At 42.5% G+C, this 20,529-nt stretch overlaps 1 protein-coding gene across 1 annotated transcript in view; it reads left to right on the plus strand.

Annotated features, from left to right (window-relative positions):
- Window positions 1-2,256: 2,256 nt before the first annotated feature.
- crkl (v-crk avian sarcoma virus CT10 oncogene homolog-like) overlaps window positions 2,257-20,529 on the plus strand; it is a 37,904-nt gene continuing 19,631 nt past the window's right edge. The window contains exon 1 of the mRNA XM_055655952.1: window positions 2,257-3,728. Within this exon, the coding sequence (XP_055511927.1) occupies window positions 2,928-3,728 (801 nt within the window). The 5' untranslated portion in view covers window positions 2,257-2,927. The remainder of the gene's footprint in view (window positions 3,729-20,529) is intronic.

Below are 20,529 nucleotides of genomic sequence, written 5' to 3' on the forward strand. Positions count from 1 at the left end.
ATTAATTGCAGTAGTTTTGATTTAATCAGATGGTTTATGAGTTGGAATGGGAGGCATTTCCATAATACCGGTTGTGAAGGATGGATGTCGTTTCAGGTCGGGACTCTTTGTCAGTCTGAAGAAGGGTCCCAACCAGAAACGTCACCCATCCTTTTTTTCCCAGAGATGCTGCCTCACCCCCTGAGTTACGCTAGCACGTTGTGTCTTTCTTTGGTATAAGCTAGCATTTGTAGTTATTTGTTTCTAAATACTATGGAAAGTATTCTGATTGAGCGCCTCATGGCTTGGTACGGCATTTCCAAAGCACAGGAACACAGTGGCTGCAGAATGGTGGACTCAGCCCAGTCCATCCCCACCACTGAAAGTATCCATGAAGTATTGCCTCAATTAGGCAGCATATATCCTAAAGGGTCTCCATCATGTTGTCTACTCACTGCTACTGTCAGGTAGGAGGTACAGAACTCTGAAGTCGCACACCACCAGATTTAAGAAAGCCTGCTTTTCCATAACCATCAGGTTCTGGAGCTGACCTGCAAAATCCTAAAACTATTTAGACAACAGAATATCATCGACCACCACTATGCACCACAATAGACGTGTTTTCTACTTGCGTTTTGCATGTATTGTTTTCTTTTTACAATCTTTTTCTTTTCACTTTTATAATTTGTGTTATTGAATTATTGATATATATACACCAATTGTGTTTTTTGCACATTGTCTGGGTCCACGTGCCTGTTATGCTGCTGCAAACATGATTTTCACCGTACCTGTACCACACCAGACCTCTGCACATGACAATAAACTCAACGTGTCAATATAATTGCAGTGTATCAGGTAAACAGTTGAGGGAGTGGGTCTGAGAAAGACTGAAACAAAAAGATAGGTGTAGTTTGGGCTCATTTGATCAGCACACCTTTAAACTGGGAGAAAGTGAGTGGAGTTGGAGAAGTTGTTCAATTGAAAAAAATATATCGTATTGCAGTTTTTCCCTCAACTTCAGTGGCATAGCTGCTGCCTCATAGTGCCTGGGACTTAGATCTGACCCTGTTTCTACACGTTTTCTGTGACTGCATGGATTTCCTCTGGGGTTTTAGGTTAATTGGTCTCTATGAAATTGCTCTCAATGTGTAGGGAGTGGATAAGGAAGTGGGGTAACATGGAACTAATGTGAACAAGCGATCGATGGTCAGCGTGGATTCGGTGAGGTGAAGGGCTTGTTCCCATTCAGTATCTTTATACTAAACTAAATTTCAATAAGTATCCTCATCTGGGAAGGAAATAACTGTTGCTAGGTCACTCTGCCCAAAGTGGAATGCAGTGACTCTGCAATTTCACATTGGATGGATCAAGACAAGATCAGACAGGTCAGCACATAGGGTAGTGTGGATAAGGGCTGATATACCATCTCAGATATCTCAAAATGCACAGCAGCCCCAGGACTGAACAGATGTACAGAAAGAAGCTTTCATGGATACACCATGACTGGCTTTAGCTCTGACTTTAAAATGATTAACGACAGAAGAGGGTTTAATTGTTATATATACCGAAAACAGATAAATGAAATTCTTACTTGTAGCAGCATAACAGGCCTGTAAACACAGTTCTTGCAGATAACATAATAAACAAAAACAAAAAAATCAATAAATTAAAAAAACAATATTAGTGAAAAAATAGTTCAGGATCCCTAATGCAACTAAGACACTTCATAGTTTATAGTCGGTGTTTGTAGCGCTCAAGAGTGTGATGGTGGTTGGGAAGAAACTATTCCTGAACCTGGTGGTCACGTTTTGAAACTTCTTATACATTCCTGGAATGAGGGTGTGACTAGTGTAGTGTAGATCCTTGATGATGTTGGTTGCCTTAAGACATCACCTCCTTTGTGGAGTGGGATATTTACAGAGAGAAAAACGCTTTTTGGAACAAATACTTTTTCATCTATTAATCATTTCCCTCACCACCAGCTACTTGACTGCTCGGACCAGAGTATCCCGATAGTACAATACACTGCCAACAACTGTTTTGAAGGCCTCATGCAGTAGAAGCGCCCTCTTCATGATCAACCAAAATCACACAATTCCCCTTTGCCCCTCAATAGGGCAACATCTTCCATTAAAAACGATTTTTTGGGGGGTAAAAATTGAAATATGATATACAACAGTCAAACACGACCATTCTCATTCCATTGCTGACATATATCAGAACACCAGAGGTCTTAGTTTAGTTTATTGTCACGTGTAACGAGGTACAGTGAAAAGCTTGCGTTGCGTGATAACCAGTCAGCCGAAAGACAATACATGATTACCCATCTTTGTGCCACGAGAGATGCCGAAAGAGTCCCCCCCACCCCCAGCCCCGTGTGAGTAGTAGGGGGTGGAATCCCATCACCTCCACAGGACACAGATCTGGACCCTCGTTTTAGGATTAGGATCCCATCATCTCCACAGGACGGAGGCAGCTCACCAGGCTCCAGCACTGAGACTGGGGCCTGGGGGGTGGAACCGACGTACGGCCAATTACAGCTGCCCGTCAGGTGTGTGTCTCTCGGTGAGGACAGTCCGGGAGCGCCGTTACCCGCCCGCACCTCGATGTCCTCCATCGCCGCCGCTCTCCCCTATTTTGCCTCTTCCCGCCGAATGTGCCACGCAAGGCGCGTTGACGTCACTCGAGGAGCGGGCGCCGTGCGGCCGCCATCTTAGGCAGCGGGTGGGGAGTGAGCGGGAGCCGGGAGGCCGCGCCGACACAGCCGCGAATGCCGGCATGCTCAGGTGCCTGTGACCAACGAGGCAGCGCCCGGGAGGCAGGCAGTGCAGTGCGCTAGCGAAGCGGAGCCCGGCCCTCCTTCCCTCGCCACCGTGTGGTTGTGAAGTGGGGTCCGGGACTCGGGGTTGCAGCTCGGGGGGAGGTGAGGTGAGCCGTGCCTCGTCGCCATGGCGGCCGCCAAGTTCGAATCGCACGACCGGACGAGCTGGTACTTCGGGCAGCTGAGCCGCCAGGAAGCGCAGGGCAAGCTGCAGGGCCAGCGGCACGGCACCTTTCTGGTGCGGGACAGTACCACCTGCCCGGGCGATTACGTGCTTTCGGTGTCGGAGAACTCCAAGGTGTCGCACTACATCATCAACAGCCTGCCAAACAAGTTCAAGATCGGCGACCAGGAGTTCGAGCACCTGCCCGGCTTGCTCGAGTTCTACAAGATCCACTACCTGGACACCACCACCCTGATCGAGCCGGCCGCGCGGGTGGTGGGCCCGCCTATCTCGCTGGGCAAGGCCGCTGGCCCAGGCCAGGGCCACGTCCTGCTGGGCCCCGGCACGGCCTCGGGCGGCGGCGAGGAAAGCGCCGACTACGTGCGGACGCTGTACGACTTCCCCGGCAACGACGTGGAGGACCTGCCCTTCAAGAAGGGCGAGCTACTGGTGATCGTGGAAAAGCCCGAGGAGCAGTGGTGGAGCGCCCGCAATAAGGACGGCCGCCTCGGCATGATCCCCGTTCCCTACGTCGAGGTGGTGGTCAAGTCGGCGCCGCAGCAGCAGCAACAGGCGCCGGGCTACCGCAACTCTAGCAGCTACGGCATTCCCGAGCCTGCACACGCCTACGCTCAGCCCCAGACCAGCAGTCCCCTGCCCACCGGCCCTAACCCGCTGCCCACTACCCAGAACGGGCCCGTCTACGCCAGGGCCATCCAGAAGAGAGTTCCTTGCGCCTATGACAAAACTGCATTGGCGTTGGAGGTAGGCGCATTATCGGCAGGCCTTTTCAGGCATCTTCCCTTTGCTTCGGTTGCCAATGGTCCTGAAGCCGGGAAGTGGAACTGCGATTATTCTCGGGTAGACTTAATAGGAAGTAACGAAGGGGTTTGGTATATGGGGCAATTAGTTTCCAGTGTGGGGTTAGTTGTTAATTAGTACGTGACTTTAACGTAAACGAAGCAGTGGTAGATAGGTGTGTAGGAAGGAACCGCAGATACTGGTTTAAACCGAAGATAGACACAAAAAGCTGGGGTAACTCATCGGGTCTGACATCACCTGGAGAAAAGGCATATGTGAGGTTAGTGGTAGACACGTTCTCTCTGTAGTACTTAGACAACTGTGTTGGACAAGAAGATTTAAACGTAATTTGGGAAGAACTTGGAAGAAAAAAACTACGAAAAAGGGGTAACATGAATGTCTCTTGTAAAGCGAGGCCTTGTATAGAAACAATTACTGCTGTGTGATCGTTAAAATCGCGTTTCATTTTAAAATGTGGAACGTGAATCCAAAGAAGTGCCGAAAAATAAAAAGGGTATATTATTCACAAGGGTATATGTAAGATGTCGAGCAAACACCGTTTGTTATTTCACCAGCCAGGGAAGCAGGAGTTCATTTGAAAACCTTTTTAAAAACTTGTTTATAGTGGAGAGAAGAATGGCTGTTCATTTAGAGCATTCTTTCTATTCTGGAATAGTTTAGATGGGAAATATATGTTTGTGCTTTCATGAAAGAAATCTGATTTTTTAAAAATCAGTAGACATTTGGATATTAATGAAATCGATGGATATGATATTAATGAAGAAAAATTATGCAGAGGTAAAATAAGTCGGAACCTCTGACAGGATGAGTGCACAAAAGGCTGAAAGGTTAATTCATATGTTGCTGTGCTGAAATACATAAAGTGTAGACAAGGGATGGGTTTGAAACTACTTTTTTTAAACTAAGCTGGTTATTGGAAAAATAAAAGATAATAAAAGATTAAAATGCTACAATTTGGGCATGGACAGAGTGGATCCTGGAAATATTCAATTGGGTCAATAATTGCAATAGTTTATTTTTAGTCCATTATACCAGTGATTGGTAGTAACAATATTTTTCTGATGGGAGGTGTCAAAGAACTTCATTATTATTTTATAGGGTGACACATTGGTGTAACTATTGGAACTGCTACCACGCAGCTCCAGCAGTCTAGGTTCAATCATGATCTCCAGTGCTGTCTGGAGTTTACCTGCTCCTTGTGGCTGCATGGGTTCCTTCCAGGTGTTTCGGTTTCTTTCAACATCCCGAAGATTGCAGGTTTGTAGGTTAATTGGCCACTGTAAATTGCCCCTGGTGTATAGGTGGGTGGTAGAATCTGGCAGGAGTTGATGGCTTTGTGAAGAGAATAAAATGGGGTTGATGTAAGTGCTTGATGGTCGGTGCGGAACAAATGGTTTGAAGGTGTATGAAAGAATTGCAGATGCTGGTTTAAATCGAAGGTAGACACAAAATGTTGAACTAACTCAGCAGGTCAGGCAGCATCTCTGGAGAGAAGGAATGGGCGACATTTCATGTCATGACCTGAAGAAGGGTCTCAACCCGAAACTTCGCCCATTCCTTCTCTCCAGAGATGCTGCCTGACCTGCTGAGTTAAATGGTTTGAAGGGTCTGTTTCTATGTTAACTGTAACACTTTGGCTAGAAAAGTAAGCCAGTACATAGTTTGAGTAAAGGGAACTCATTTTGGAATCTGTTCAAGAAGGAACTGCAGATGCTGGAAAATCGAAGGTACTCAAAATTGCTGGAGAAACTCAGCGGGTGCAGCAGCATCTATGGAGTGAAGGAAATAGGTGACGTTTCGGCCCGAAACGTCGCCTATTTCCTTTGCTCCATAGATGCTGCTGCACCCGCTGAGTTTCTCCAGCAATTTTGTGTACCTTCATTTTGGAATCTGCCTTGTATTGATGGACCAGATGCAAGAGTGAAATTTAGCTGCCTGTATAATCAGTAGTACAGAAGCAAAGGTTTCTGGCTATGTTCCCTCCTGTGTCCACCTGAAGATAGGTTCTGGAGGAGCAATATGAATTTTCTTCTTTATTGTCCTCCAATAAATACTGTTCTCAAAACTGAATGTATGAAATAGTTATGAGGCCTTTAAGAAGTTTGTTTGGAATCTGTTTGAAGATTTTGTGTAACAAGAGAAAACAGCTATTTAACAAAGATGGTTAGAAGACCCACTTGAAAATACCATGGCAAACATTCTCATGAGTATTTTAATTGGATTTCCAATTTGCAACAAGATTTTTTATGATTTGTTTTAGTATCAATTTTGAGGGATCCAGGGTTGCTTCCATGTCTATTCCAGTATAAATCATCTAGAGGTGCAGAATTCATTGATATCAGCAATTAATATTACATAGATTTTACTTTTCGTTATATACTATTGATTTCATATCCACTGTTGCCAGCTAAACTTCATTCATATTGTGCATTTCAGTGTCAAATATTCTTTTCATTTGTTGGAGGAGAAAGTTTGTGGACTTGACAGCATAGTGTCACTCATCAGTTCAGTGGCACTTCATTAAGGTGCAAAGAGTGCAGAGAAGATTTAGTTAGATTAGTTTGTCATGTGTACTGAGGTACAGTGAATTTATGTGGGTGTTGCTAGGACTTGGGGGCCTGAGGTTGGGCAGGCTAAGACTTTATTCCTTGGAACACTGAAAGCGGAGTGGTGATGTTATAGAGGTGCATAAGATCATGAGGGGAATAGATGGTGTGAATTCAGAGTCTTTTACTCAGAGTAGAGGAATCGAGAACCAGTGAACATAAGTTTAAGGTGAGAGGGGATAGATTTAATGGGACCCTGAGGGTGATGAGTACATGGAACGAGCCGCCAGAGGAAGTAGTTGAGGCAGTTACTATAACATAATTTAAAAAACATTCGGACAGGTTCATGAAGAGAAACGGTTTAGGGGGATATGGGCCAAATGTGGGCAGGTGGGACTAGTGGAGATGGAGCATCTTGGTTGGCATGGATAAGTTGTGCTGAAGGGCCTGTTTCCATGTTTTATGACTGTGAATTGGGTCATCACTAAATTATGAACATGATGAATGGGGGCCTACCCCGAATTTAGCCCATAGAAATTTAAAAAATTCTGATTCCAAATGTATGCAGTCGAGAGCTAAACAAACGTTGAGATTGAACAAACCAGTTGGCTTGTGTGTTCACGAAACCATGTTATATTTTGTTTAGTATTCCGACTGCGCATGCCCAGGTAATTCGCGATAAACATTCTCGGAAGCTCAGTTGCTTCGTGTATACAGACCTGCGTTTCATCCATAGTCAGGATCGAACCCAGGTCTCCGGTGATGCAAGCGTTGTTGAATTGCTACTGGATCATCCCCACCCCAGTCCGGAGATGTCCGGAGTGACCCTGGACTGACGGGACACCTGCCCCGAACAGTGGCAGCTCCAGGCTTGCAGCCAGCGCAGAAAAGAAGCGCTAACTCCAGCTCAACTCTGCCTGTCCCTCCGGGCTAACCGACAGCCCTGGACTGACGGTCCGCCTGGCTGTAAGCCTGGGACCGCCACTGCTCCGGGCCAGTGTCCCGTCAGTCCAGGGTCACCCCGAACATCTCTGGCCGCTCCCGGATAGGGATGGGAAACGCAGGAGGGGACGGAGACAGAGATGGCCCAGTAACAATTCAACAACGCTTGCAGCTTCCCGGGTTCTATCCTGACTACAGTTGAAACGCAGGTCTGTACACGTGTAGCAGTTCAGCCGCTGAGAATGTCTCTCCGCTGGTCCAGTCTCTCCCCCTGTCTCCCACTCACATCTGCCCCCCCCCCCCCCCCCCCCCCATTCCTCAGATTAAATATATTTTTACACAATTATGAATAAAGATAAGAATTTATACATAGTTTATACAGCCAGCGCTTTGTTTGCTTTTTCTTTATCGTGAATTACCTTTGACAAATCTCATGATTCCTTGCATTTTTCGGAATACCGAACTTGCTTATTGTAGAGTAGTTTAATACGGTTCTGAACTGCTATCTTTGACAATTATTGACACAAGTTGGTGACTTCTATATACGAACAAAATCATTAACTGGAATTCCTCATGGTATGATTCCTATATGCTCTGAGGTCTGTTTTTCACTCTTCTAACTCCTCATGTGGAGGTCATGCTCAACCATAAGTAGAAAAAAATTAATATTCATTTAAGTTGTTAATTAGCTTGCTTTCTTTTTTAAGCAGCATTGAGATTGAGTACCGTGACCTTTTTGCATAACTATTTCGGAGAATTTGTTCTTGGAGGAAGAATTAGTATGGGATATTGAGTCTAATTTGATGAAATCGTTTGAACTAAATTCACTACATTGAAGCAAGCTATCTAAATTGCACATTAAGCTCTCTGGTGTGTGTGTATGCCCATAAACTTGGTTACCCCTTGAAGTTTGACATCTCCTTCATTTATTTATTTTTTAAATTGTACTCTTATTTGGGGGGGAGTAGATGGTGATTATGTGTGGCGATGGACTATGTTGTAGCTGAGTCAGTAGGGCACAGATGAAGTTGATGGAGATTAAAGGAAAAGAGTGAAAACGACTGGGAAAAATTGAAGGGTTGGAATTGTGGTTGAACTAGAAAATAGCCTAAGTTTTAGAAAGGGGAATTTGGGTTTAAATGTCTGTAGTGTGGACCAAGGATCATTAGCTCAAAAAATTAATTTCAATGGAACCTACCAGAAAACTAATGATCCTTGGTCCACTCTACAGACATTTAATCCCAAATTCCTCCTTCTAAAGCAGACTATTTTCTAGTTCAACCACTATTCAAATCCCTTCAATTCTTCCCAGTCGTTTTCACTCTTTTCCTTTAATCTCCATCAACTTCATCTGTGCCCTACTGACTCAGCTAGCGGTTTATTTATCTTTATTAATTAATTAATTATTTCAGACAGAATAAAAGAATAAAAAGCAAATGTGAAACAGCATACAAAAAACAAAACAAAAATATTTATAAAGTGTCATAAACAATATCTATAAATAAATGAAATCATATGTGTCCGAAAAGGAGCAGGAAGAAGCCAAAGCTTATTCATTCCCACCCCTTATTCAACTGCTTGTAATTATCTCATACAAATTTAGCAGCTATATGTACACCATATGTACACCAGCCACTATATGTACACCAAATTATTTACATTTGAACACTAATCAAATATTTACAAAGCCATACAAAAAATAAATTTGAGACTGTTTATTGAGACATGAACTTAGTACAGTAGTTTGGACTCAACTGTTTACACCAGGAAGCTACGTGGTTATCTAATGTTAGGGTAAGGTAACTTCCATGAAATCAAGCTGCTGGAAACTCGGTGCATTGTTTGCTTTTTCCAATGTTGGGGATCAAACCATCTATCCAGATGAGCAACAATTCGCTTGCACTTTTTTTCCAGCTCACTGTACTTCATTAGATCTTCACAATGTGGTCTCCTCTGCATTGGAGAAACCAAGCCCATTTTGGTGAATGGTTTTGTGCAACATTTGCACTTGATTTGGAAGAACAACAGTGCCAGTTGTCTGGTATATTAATTCTGCATCCCACTCGCATTGGTCCTGCATTACCTGTCTGTGGTAATGCAGTACGGCCTATCACAAGTTTCAAAAACAATACCTCATCTTCAATCTGGGAAGACTGCAATTTGCTAGCCTTGATGTTAAATTCTATACATTTAAATAACATGCTCTTTCTTTGTCTATATCTGAATTGCTTGTTTCTATCTATTCGTCACACATGCTGTTAACAGCACTTTACTCTGCAAAGAAGCAGGATTTGCTTATAATTTCTCATTGCTACAATAACCTCCATCCACACATGCTCCTGGCCCAAGAGTTTCTGACATTTTCTGTTTTTTAATACATTTTATTATACTTTTAACCTATGGTAAAATATCACAACTTATGCTGATAATCTAGAGGTATTTCACGCGCTTGGAATAGCTAAACTGAAATTGCGAACCTATTCACTTTATTCTGAGTTGGACTGAGCAGATTTTAATGGAATTTAATTTTGGGATACAAAAGATGGCTCTGCAGATTTGGTAATGGGCAAATACGATACGATAAAATGTTATTCATCCCCGGAAGGAAATTGATCTGCCACCAGTAAGGTACACAAAAACTTGAAATTAAAAGCGAAAAGAAAAAGACAAGTGACTGTTAGCTGGCGGCAGTGTGCGCTGGGTCCCCCTTTGTTCACCCACCATCCCTCATGGCTGTACCCCCATGCCGGATCCCCATTGTTCTTTACGGCGGGTCCCCATTGTTCTTCATGGCGGACCCCCCCACACCGGGTCCCCATTGTATTCCCCTCCCTCTGATGCTCGTCGACCTCAAGGCCCCACTGCCGTTGAGTCCACCGCTGCTGAGTCTCCCATCGCCGCAACCGCTGAGGCTCCTTCAGCCCAGACAGGCTTCACCGCATTCCCCTGGGAGGCATGTGGGGCATCGGGCCTACCAGGGCATGTTCCGTTCAACGGTTATCGTTCTGGTTGGCAGCAGCGCGGTTGTTCAGCGGGTGGATCGGGCCAGCGCGGCTCCCCAGGACACTCTCACCACCCGCGTGGCTTATTGTTGCATAATAACAATGCACTCATAGATTTTTAAATAGACATAGGGGAATTGCCGTTTAGAAAGATGATCTCAGAATAGATACTTGGAATCTACTGCGAAAAAATTGATATTACAATTTTGCCGAGATTTCTCTATAAAGATTTGTAAATGGGTGACTTGGGCTAGTGTCATTGGAGACGTGGGGTTGGGATTTACAAGATCTGGGTTCGGAGTAAAAGGAGAACAGTTGCAGATATAAAATAGGTTAAACACTTATTTGTAGACCGTCAACGGTTGGATGAAAAAAATAATGATTAATATATTTATGGCACATCAAAGTTCTGAGAAAAATTAAATTAAATATTATGGCTTGAAAGACTAACATTGGCTTGGACATGAGTGCAATAAGTGAGTAAATGAATTATTGTCTTGTGCATCATGCATTGTTAGGAAATTGTGCAAAGCTGGTTGTTTGCCTTGAGGCTGCAGTGAATATAATTGAGTCTACATCTAAATGATTTAAAAATACTGTTATTAGAATTTATTAATGTGACGTACAAATTTGAATAATGGACAGTCAGGCTTGCTTGGATGGAATCTTACTCTCTGCACTCCCTTCCACACCAACTGAAAACCTAGCTTCATTCCATCCTGTGCAACTAATATAACTCAACAATTGTTCTAACTTCCACCCATCCCTTGACATAATCAGAGAACTTTGCCATCATCTGCATAGCATTTGGTGTTAATTGTTTTATTACAATACTCGAGTCCTGCTGCATCAGTTCTTTGCACAACAGTAGTGTAAATCAGAAATCGGCTCTTTGGCTCACTAAGTCTGCACTGACACCAAGCATTCATTTATACTAATACAAAGTGCTGAAGGGTCCCGACCTGCAGTATCGCCCATTCATTCCTTCTGCAGATACTGCCTGACCCACTGAGTGACCCATGCACTTTGTGTTTTGCTCACCTTGCTTATCCATTTACACTAATCCTATACCAATCCTGCTTTATTCTCCTCACATTGCTATCAATTCTCCCCAGGTTTTACAACTTGCCTATAGACTGTGGGCAATATACAGTGGCTAATTGACCTCCCATCTTTGGGACACTGGAAGAACCTAGCAAATCCCTTGATATTACAAACAATATACAAAGTCTGCATACACCACATCAGATGTGGTGAGGTTTTAAAATGTTGCATTTTTGAATTGCAGTCACAGAGAACGTGTAAACTTCACACAGACAACACCCGAGGTCAGGATTGAACCTCGGTCTTTGCTTGTCATAAGAAGAGAGATTGGATCAACTAGGCCTCTAGATTTGGGTGAATGAAAGGGTGGGGAGGGGGTGAGATCTTAATCAACAAAATTTGTTGCAAGCAGGCTGGAGGTTAGGATGACTCTTCTTTTGGTCCTGATGGGGTAGTTCAGCATGAGATGTTATAATCTCAGGATACAAGATAAGACATTCTGACTGAGAAGACCAATTCCTTTGCACAAAGGGTGGTGGACTTTTTTCTGCAATATAGGCAGTGAATCTTTTTGGGAGAAGAGATTTCTGGATACAAGGCATCACGGGAGTAGAGCAGGAATGTGGTTTGAAATTGAGGATCAACAATCACATTGAATGCACTGAGCTTGAAGGACCGGTGACCCAATCCTAAGTTTTCTGAATGTTGTTGTTTTAGCCAATCATTGGTTGTTGTTGATTGGCAAGGTCAGTATTTATTGAATGACCTTAAAATATGAAATAACTGAATTTCAGTCTTTTCTCACTTATGCTTAGCTTCCACTTGGTTATCCCTGTTGACTTTTCCACTTTTTCTTTTGTTGACATTTAAGGACAGTTCCTTTGCACTGTTGATTTCACTGACCCTTTCTATTCCTATTGTGATGGGTTTTCTGACTGAAGTGTTCCTCCATTTCCCTGGCCAAAAGTATTACGGTCTTATTCGCTATATCTAAATAGAATTATTGTTTCAGCCATCCATATAATATTATTTTTACCCGTTGGGGCATCCATTGGTCAAGAGCGCACAAACAACATAATCGTTCAAATAATGTAGGCCAACAATTAAGTTGAGATGTATCATTGTATCAAATCTACAAAAATATACCTTTTGCTGAAATCATTGATAATGACGTTATTAGAATTGAGACATAGAATAATTGCTGATTCCGTGTTTGTAGAATGGCATCCAATGACTACTGGATCACATATGCTAAATAGTATGTAGTAGCCTCAGCTAAGTGGTCCCACAACTAACAAATCTGATCAATGCTCTGCAGTCCTACCAAATATAGTTGTGGATGGTGAGCAATTAAATAGCTAATTGGATGTGGTTTCAAATGCATTCTCACACCTGACAATGATGTACCCAGTAGGCATGTTAAGGACAAGACTGAACCTTTTTCAATCATCATCCAGGGATAATTAAAAAAAAAGAATAATCCTTCTCTGTTTCCTCTTGAAATTCTGACCATCTCCAAAGCCTTTCTGCTATTTATTAGATATCCAGAAAAATCTGAGTGATGGATAAGGCTTAAGACCACTAAACATCTAACCCGTAGTCCTGAAGACCACTGAACAAGCTGCATATTAAGCCAAGTTGTTCAGGTACAGTTATGACACTAGTACCTACTGAACAGTGTGGAAAAATTGCTCAGGATGTGTTTATAAAAAGCAGGACAAATCTAATCTGGCTCATTACTATCATCCAACTATTCAGTTGTCAGAAACTTATTAAAAATGTATCATAAACAATGCTTTCACGTGGTATAATACCCAGTTTAAATTTTGTCAGGCCTATTCAAGTCCATAATTCATCACAATCTTGATCCAGTGGTGTCAGAGGGGCGAGGTTGCTATCTTTGACATTAATACACTGTTTGACACACACACAATGTGAGGCATTGCGAATCTCTGATAAAGCTGGTCCGTGAGCATTAAGGCACGTGTTGGTTGATTCGTATCTTGGCAAAAGAAAGATAAATAGTATTGTTGCTGATCAATTGTCCTAACCTTAGGATGTGACTTGGAACATGGAACAGTGCAGCGGAACAATACAATATGCCCGCACATGGTCCATATTCCTTCATCACCTGCCCATTCACATGTATGTCCATATATGTTGCTTTTGTATCTGTTTCTGCCTCCTCTGGCTGCACGTTCCAGGCACTTGGGTAAAAACAAAAGAACATGCATGCAAATCTGCTTTAAACAAAGTTTTGGGAGATGAAATGCATCCACATTTTGACTTCTGTTCATGTTTGTGATCTGATCTCCAAATAGCCCACCCAATAGGAGATTGACTGCTTAGGGCAAATATGACCTCATTTTTAAAAAAAACACAATATCCAGAATACTGTAAGTATTCTTGTTCTCAGAAGCAGTTCCAATCTTGTACTGGAAGTCGCTTACATTTTTTTTTTTTTTTTGCAAGTCTACAATGCCACTGGCTTCCTGAACCGTAGCTTGTTTCTGTTATGGCTATATTATTAAAAAAGGAAAGCAGTGCCTATGCTGCACGATGCTCTTGGGCAGTGTGAGCACAAGTATTGGAACAGTCCAGAAAGAGGCCTGGAAAGGTAAATCCCAGTGGAAAGGAGAATTTGCTATGGAAACAATTGTTTTTAAAGTTGCCAGTAGAATTGTTTATACAACTTACTGTGGGCCTGCATTTCTTTCCTTGCATTCGACTGCTCATGTATCTCAATTTGACCTCTCTTAAATTTCATCCTATCTCCCTCCATACCTAGGCTGAGCCCAAGATTGTTTATCTGTAATTAGCAGTCAGTTCTCCTGTTTTGATGTAGCCACCCCCTCTATGGATCTTGTTTCAAGACATCAAGTTAATATTTGTTCACCACCATAAAAGCATAATTAAAAAGAACAAATTTTAAAAACGGAACTTAGATAAGTGAGCTTGTCAACAGACCTGTTTGTGTACCTGTGATAGACCATTTTATGACCTGTCAATTTCCCAGTTGACCACGCCTATTCCATACCAGATTTCCAAATATTGGAAATAGTGGACAAAAACGCAAGTGTGTATAACTGCTCATCCAGGCCATAGAAATTATAGACCGGGGGTTGTTGAAGTCATTTTTTTTTTAATGAAAAGGATGCCTGAAAAGGACACTCTGTCAGGACCTTTGAGTTCACCACTCCATTTCAGCTCCTTATCATGAAAGGACAAGGACTCTTGCAGCCAAGAGACCCTCAGTAAAGATGTAAAAAGGGTCCATCATACTTGGTCTTGATAACAAATAGCTGAGAAAGTGGAGAGAGGAAGGACAAAGGTGTGCAGAAAAACTGTGTGGTGTTAAATGGCAGAAATATTTGAGAAGATGGCTCATTGAGAAATAATAGCTCATTTTGAGGGGTTAGGTCCCTCACAGGGTTTTAAAGGCTTGGCTCCAATGAGCGAATCTGGCTAATTCAGAGATCAGGAATTTTCAAACTTGTATGTGTCTGGGAACTTGCCAAAATAAGTAAGCTTCAATTGAGGGGCCTCCAGTGTTGATCAGAAATGATATGCACTAAAGATAGGCCCAAAGTGCTGGAGTAACTCAGCGGGGCAGACAGCATTTCCGGAGAAAAAGGAAGGGTGACATTTTGGGTTGGGGTCCTTCTTCCGGATCTGAAATGTCACCATCCTTTTTATCTGGAGATCCTGTCTGACCGGTGAGCTATTCCAGTACTTTATGTCTACCATTAACATTTATCCAAGATAAATTTGTGAAAATGACAAGATAAATCAGCATTAGTAAAACTTTGTGTGCAAAGATCCCCAATTAAACAAGCACTATATGAGGGACTGAATGGTCTCTTTCCAGTGATGACATTAATCATTCAAAATACTTATGCTTATTCCATATTACCTTAGGACACTTAGTTGCGTGCATAAGCTCCTTGCTATGATCGCATTTTCTCTCCTTTCCCTCCCCTCTTCCCCCCACCCCACCCATTTTTTTAAAAAGATCATTGTACATAAATCTGCATCCACATGAATTTCAGTATAATTTTTTTGATATTCATAATCCTTTGTACATTTGTCTTAACCAAACCTCCAACCAATTTTTTGTAATAGGACTGAAAGACTTTGAAGTAACATTTTTCTGAGTTTGGTGTAGAGATGCAGCTTGGAAGCAGGCCCTTTGGCACATCAAGTCTGCACTGATCAACGGGCACCTGCACACTATTTGTATGTTATCCCATCCTAGACACTGGGGCCAATTTACAGAACACAATTGATCTACAAACCTGCACGTCTTTGGAATGTGGGAGGAAACGGGAGCACACGGAGAAAACCCATGTGGTCACAGGGAGTTGTTTAAGAAGGATCTGCAGATGCTGGAAAATCGAAGGTAGACAAAAATGCTGGAGAAACACAGCGGGCGAGGCAGCATCTATGGAGCGGAAAGGAAATGGGCAACGTTTCGGGTCGAGACCCTTCTTCAGACTGATGTGAGGGTGGGGGAGGGGAAGAAGAAAGGAAGAGGTGGAGCCAGCGGGCTGAGGGAGAGCTGAGATGGGGAGGAGAAAGTAGGGACTACCTGAAATTAGAGAAGTTCATACTGCTGGGGTGCAAACTGCCCAAGTGAAATATGAGGTGCTGCTCCTCCAATTTACGGTGGTCCTCACTCTGGCCATGAAGGAGGCCCAGGACAAAGGTCGGATTCGGAATGGGAGGGGGAGTTGAAGTGTTGAGCCACCGAGAGATCAGGATTATTGCGAACTGAGCGGAGGTGCTTGGTGATGTGATCTCCAAGCCTATGCTTGGTCTCACTGATGTAGGCCAGCTGATATCCAGAGCTGCAGATGCAATAGATGGGGTTGGAGGAGGTGCATCTGAACCTCTGCCGCACCTGGAAAGACTGATTTCACATCGAGAACGTACAAACTCTATACAGATAGCATCCGTAGTCAGGATCTCTAGCGCTGCATGGCAGCCCCACTGCCACTGTGCCGTCCATGTCCTTTGAACACTAGCCCCATTTATGTACGTTGATGAAAGCAAGTTGGTTTCTTGACCTCCGTTTGTTTTCACCACAGCCCATTTGGTAACATTATTGTTCCCAAATAAGGCTGCTGGTTATATTACCACTATGGTAACTTCACTAGGATTTTGTGCTACATCACTATACCATGTTATTCTATACATTACTAACTCAGTAGACGGTAACTGACTATCGATCTGATTTCAATAAGACATGTTTAAAAATATATATACTAAAGGATTATTTACAAATACATGGGAATAATCGCAATGTGAAAATGGAAGAACTGCAGATGCTGGAAATCTGTAGCAAAAACACACTGCTTGAACACAGTTACTGGTAAAATAATTTTAGGTCAAAAACACTTCAGTAGTGGGAAAGAGGAAACAAGTTAAGCTGCAGAGAAGAAGGGATGGATCGATCAGATAAATGGTATACCTGATGGGGTGAGGCCAAACTGGTTGTGGTTGTAAGCTATTTAATTGTTGGGGTACTGAGGGTAGAGAAAAACAACAAAAGAAATACTAAAGCTGATAAATGCTGAGTGGTAAGGAAATGTCCAAGGCTCTGTTATGGTGGTTTTTAATAAATAAAGTCAATATTATAGATGGATGACGTACAGCAGAACAGGCCAGTTGTAGAATTCAGTATCAAGTCTGGAAGGCTGCAACTTGCCAGATGGAAGGTGTGCCTCAAACATGCATTGTACAGTAAAACTATCTCATCACTATTGCATTCTTGTTTTGATCATAAGGTATACAGATTTTTTACATTTTACACATTAGACAATTGTTCTAATGCTTCAGTGCTTATGTGAGCAATCAAATGGGTAGTATTGTAAATGGGTGTTGCTGCTTTTAATACCTCAACTACGAGGCCAGATACAAATGAAGACAGAACCAGAGGCTGGAATTTTGAGTAAAACACAGTGCTTGAGGAACTCGGCGGATTAGGCAGCATTTAGGGAAGGAACTGACAAAAGAAGACTCTGAAGATGGGTACCAGCACTTTGTGTTTATGGAAAATGAACATTAAAATGTTTATACTTTTTCCTGCCTGTTGCAGATTAAGATCAATTGGTTCTTTACTAAATAAAGATTTATATATTTCCCTTCCGAATGAGTTTGCTTACCTGTTGGATAAGCACCGTATTTCTCGGCGACGAAGATACACCCCCATTTTGAGTTGCTAAATTTGGGGGGGAAACACAAAAATGGTGGCGGCCATTTGCATTGCCTATTGTTGATACCGCTGCAGGCCACATCCGATCCATGTGCTCAGCCTCTGAGCAGCGCCCGTCCAATAGAGCCCCAGGCTGCTGTGGGGCCTACAGCGGCCCATTCCACCAACTTTCGATGGGCTGTTTCCTTTCCTCCCACCGCCTCCGCTCTGCCTCTGCGACCCAGGTCACCTCCCGCAGCTGACCATGGACCCCCAGAGCGCCTCCAAGCCCCCAGCCCACTCACCGGCACCGTTCCTCCCGCCCGTCCACCGTCTGGAAATATTTCATTTTGCAAGAAAGATTTATTTTTACAACTATCTCTCTGTCTATCCCACCTTCTCCACACCATCAATTTCCTTTATTGCTAGTGTCAAGAGTTTTTAAAATTGTCATACTATACTGGCAATGGAACAAAGAAATTCGTACTTGCTGCAGCCAAAACCCTATGAACAACCTAACCTTCGGCCTTCAAGAAGCAGGTGATTTTTCGGGCCTTATTTTAGGGTATAAAATAGCGTCTTCGGCGCTGGTAAATATGGGTATATAAAGAAATCCTGACTTGTAGCTGGGGTTAATTTGAAGGTCTGCCATGATTGCATTGGATGAGACTGGTCCTCTATTCCTTTGTATCTTTTTTGGTCAGAAGCTTGTTCCACTAATGTTAGCCATGATGGAAATATAACCCTTCAGTTTTATAATTGAAGACTTAATGCCTTTGCCAGGCAAGTTCCTCATTTCTGTCATGTGGAAGTGGTAAGTAGAGGTTAGATATGACGTACAGGAAGGAACATGAGTGGGGGAGTTAACTTTCACATATTAGTCCACATACCCTGTAATGTCATGTTCTCCCATCAGCTGAAAAGACATTAGCGGGGAGCTGAGAGTGCAAAGGATAATTGAAGTGTTTGAAGTTTTCAAAATTTAGTCATAGCCACGGGGAGATCTCCAGCGAGGAAACCGAACATAGCATTATCATGCTGGGCAATTAAAAGATCAATTTAACAAACTGGGGAGTAAAGTATTTTAAGTAACCCCAGTCCACTACCTCTAATTCAAATGATTCATGTCCTATTTAAATTAAATAATAGACTAAACTAATTTTAGAAAGTAAATTCAACAGTTCTTGATTAATCTAATTTTGAGTGTGGAAAGCAGTTAATAATAAATGAGATGCACTCATTTGAACTTTGTCTTTTGCAACTCTTGCCCCATCTTTGCAATTTGAAGAAAACTACAATTTCATAGTATGTCTGAGTTTGGGAGCTTGTTAATATACTGGTGTTGATTCTTCTTGTTGGCGTTAAGAATTATATCTGTTGAACCGATTACTCCCGGATTTTGCTTGTTATTGCAGAGAGTAGGATTTATTCAAAGGCTGCCTTGTGTCAGGTAAACGCATTTGTTCTTCCCATTCTTCAAAATCATCAGTTGGTCATTAACATTCTGAGATGGGTGCAATTTACATGCAATTTTTGCCCTTTGAAAAGGAGATGGGGTTTATTTTAATTATTTTGTGAAATAGTGACAATTAGAATTTTCGATAATAACATCTGCACTATTTTTTTTGTATTAGAGGTTTACCAGAACGCCACCTGGATTAGAGGATATTAGTTATGAAAAATTTGATGAACTTGGAATATTTTCTGAGTGTCAGAGGCTGAGGGGAGACTTGATAGAAGTATGTAAAATTGAGCAGCATAGATAAGATAGACTTTCAGAATCATTTTCCCAGGTTGGAAATGTCAAAGATTAGAGGGCTTCTAGGTAGACATGTTGATATGCAGGGAGTGGTGGAATGTGGGTCACATGCAGGCAGAGGAGATTTGTTTAACTTGTCATTATGGTTGGCCTGAACATTGTGTGCCAGGGGTCTGTTCCTGTACTATACTGTACAGTTCTGCCCGGGTAAGAACCCATACTATAGACCACTGCTAGCAAGCATAGACATGGCCAGTGCTGACTTAATTCAGCATGAACTTCTTGAAGGAGAGTGGACTGACCACTTTTTGCTTTTTTCATCCTTCCAAAAGTACTCTGGATTCCAAGTCCAAATTGATTAAAAGTGGAGAGGACAGCCATTGTCATTAAGTTCTTGTCTTGAGCCAAAGACTTTACAATGAAATTAGGAATGAGAAAGCAAGTTGGTGTTCGTTGCAGAGAAGGTAGTAGGGGGGGGAAACACAAAAATGGTGGGAGTTAGTTTATTGGAATGAAAGATTTCTCTGGTAGGGTGAAACCAAATGAATTAATGTGTCAGAGGCAGCAGGTTACATTGCTTAATGTCTTGGGTGTTGCTAATACTGGGGCTGTGGTACATACCCAGTTGTTCAGGTGTACAAGTAGACCGAGGAACAACTTGGGCTCAAGCAAGTACCCGTAGCTATACCATTGATCTGGAGGAAGTGAGTGGAGTTGAAGTTGTTCAGTGTGAGGATGAGTCCAGCTTGGCAAATGTGTGTTGATGGAGCAGAAATGGTTGACCTCTGTTTGAGAAAAAGTGGAGGGCTTCTTCTACCCATCATCAGTGGTTCCCACCATTTGTTTAGTTTGTGTACCTTTGTAATTAGATTATGCCACTCCTGCCCTGATCTGGTATGACGAGTTTGCAGTTAAAAACATTGTAGTTTGCAGTTAAAAACCCTGCATCAGGTAGACTTATAAGCAGGATTTAACATCCTATCTTTCTCCCTCCAAACAACCCCCCCGCCCTCACCAACCCCCAACATTTGACTGTATTTTGTGTTTGCAAATAATTTAATTTAACAGACAAGATGGGAATTTGATATCTGTGGCATACATTAGTTCATTCATCTAATTGTTCATTGTGAAGCATTACCTGCATTCTACAAGTGCAATTTGTCTGCTTTCCCAGACTTTTTGATTCAGTTTCTTCATTCCTCGTTCACTGTAGTTTTCTCTAATTATTTCAGATCATGATTCTGTTTTCATTCACACT

The sequence above is a fragment of the Leucoraja erinacea genome, chromosome 25 (genome assembly GCF_028641065.1).
Source record: "Leucoraja erinacea ecotype New England chromosome 25, Leri_hhj_1, whole genome shotgun sequence".
Classification (NCBI taxonomy): Eukaryota; Metazoa; Chordata; class Chondrichthyes; order Rajiformes; family Rajidae; genus Leucoraja; species Leucoraja erinaceus.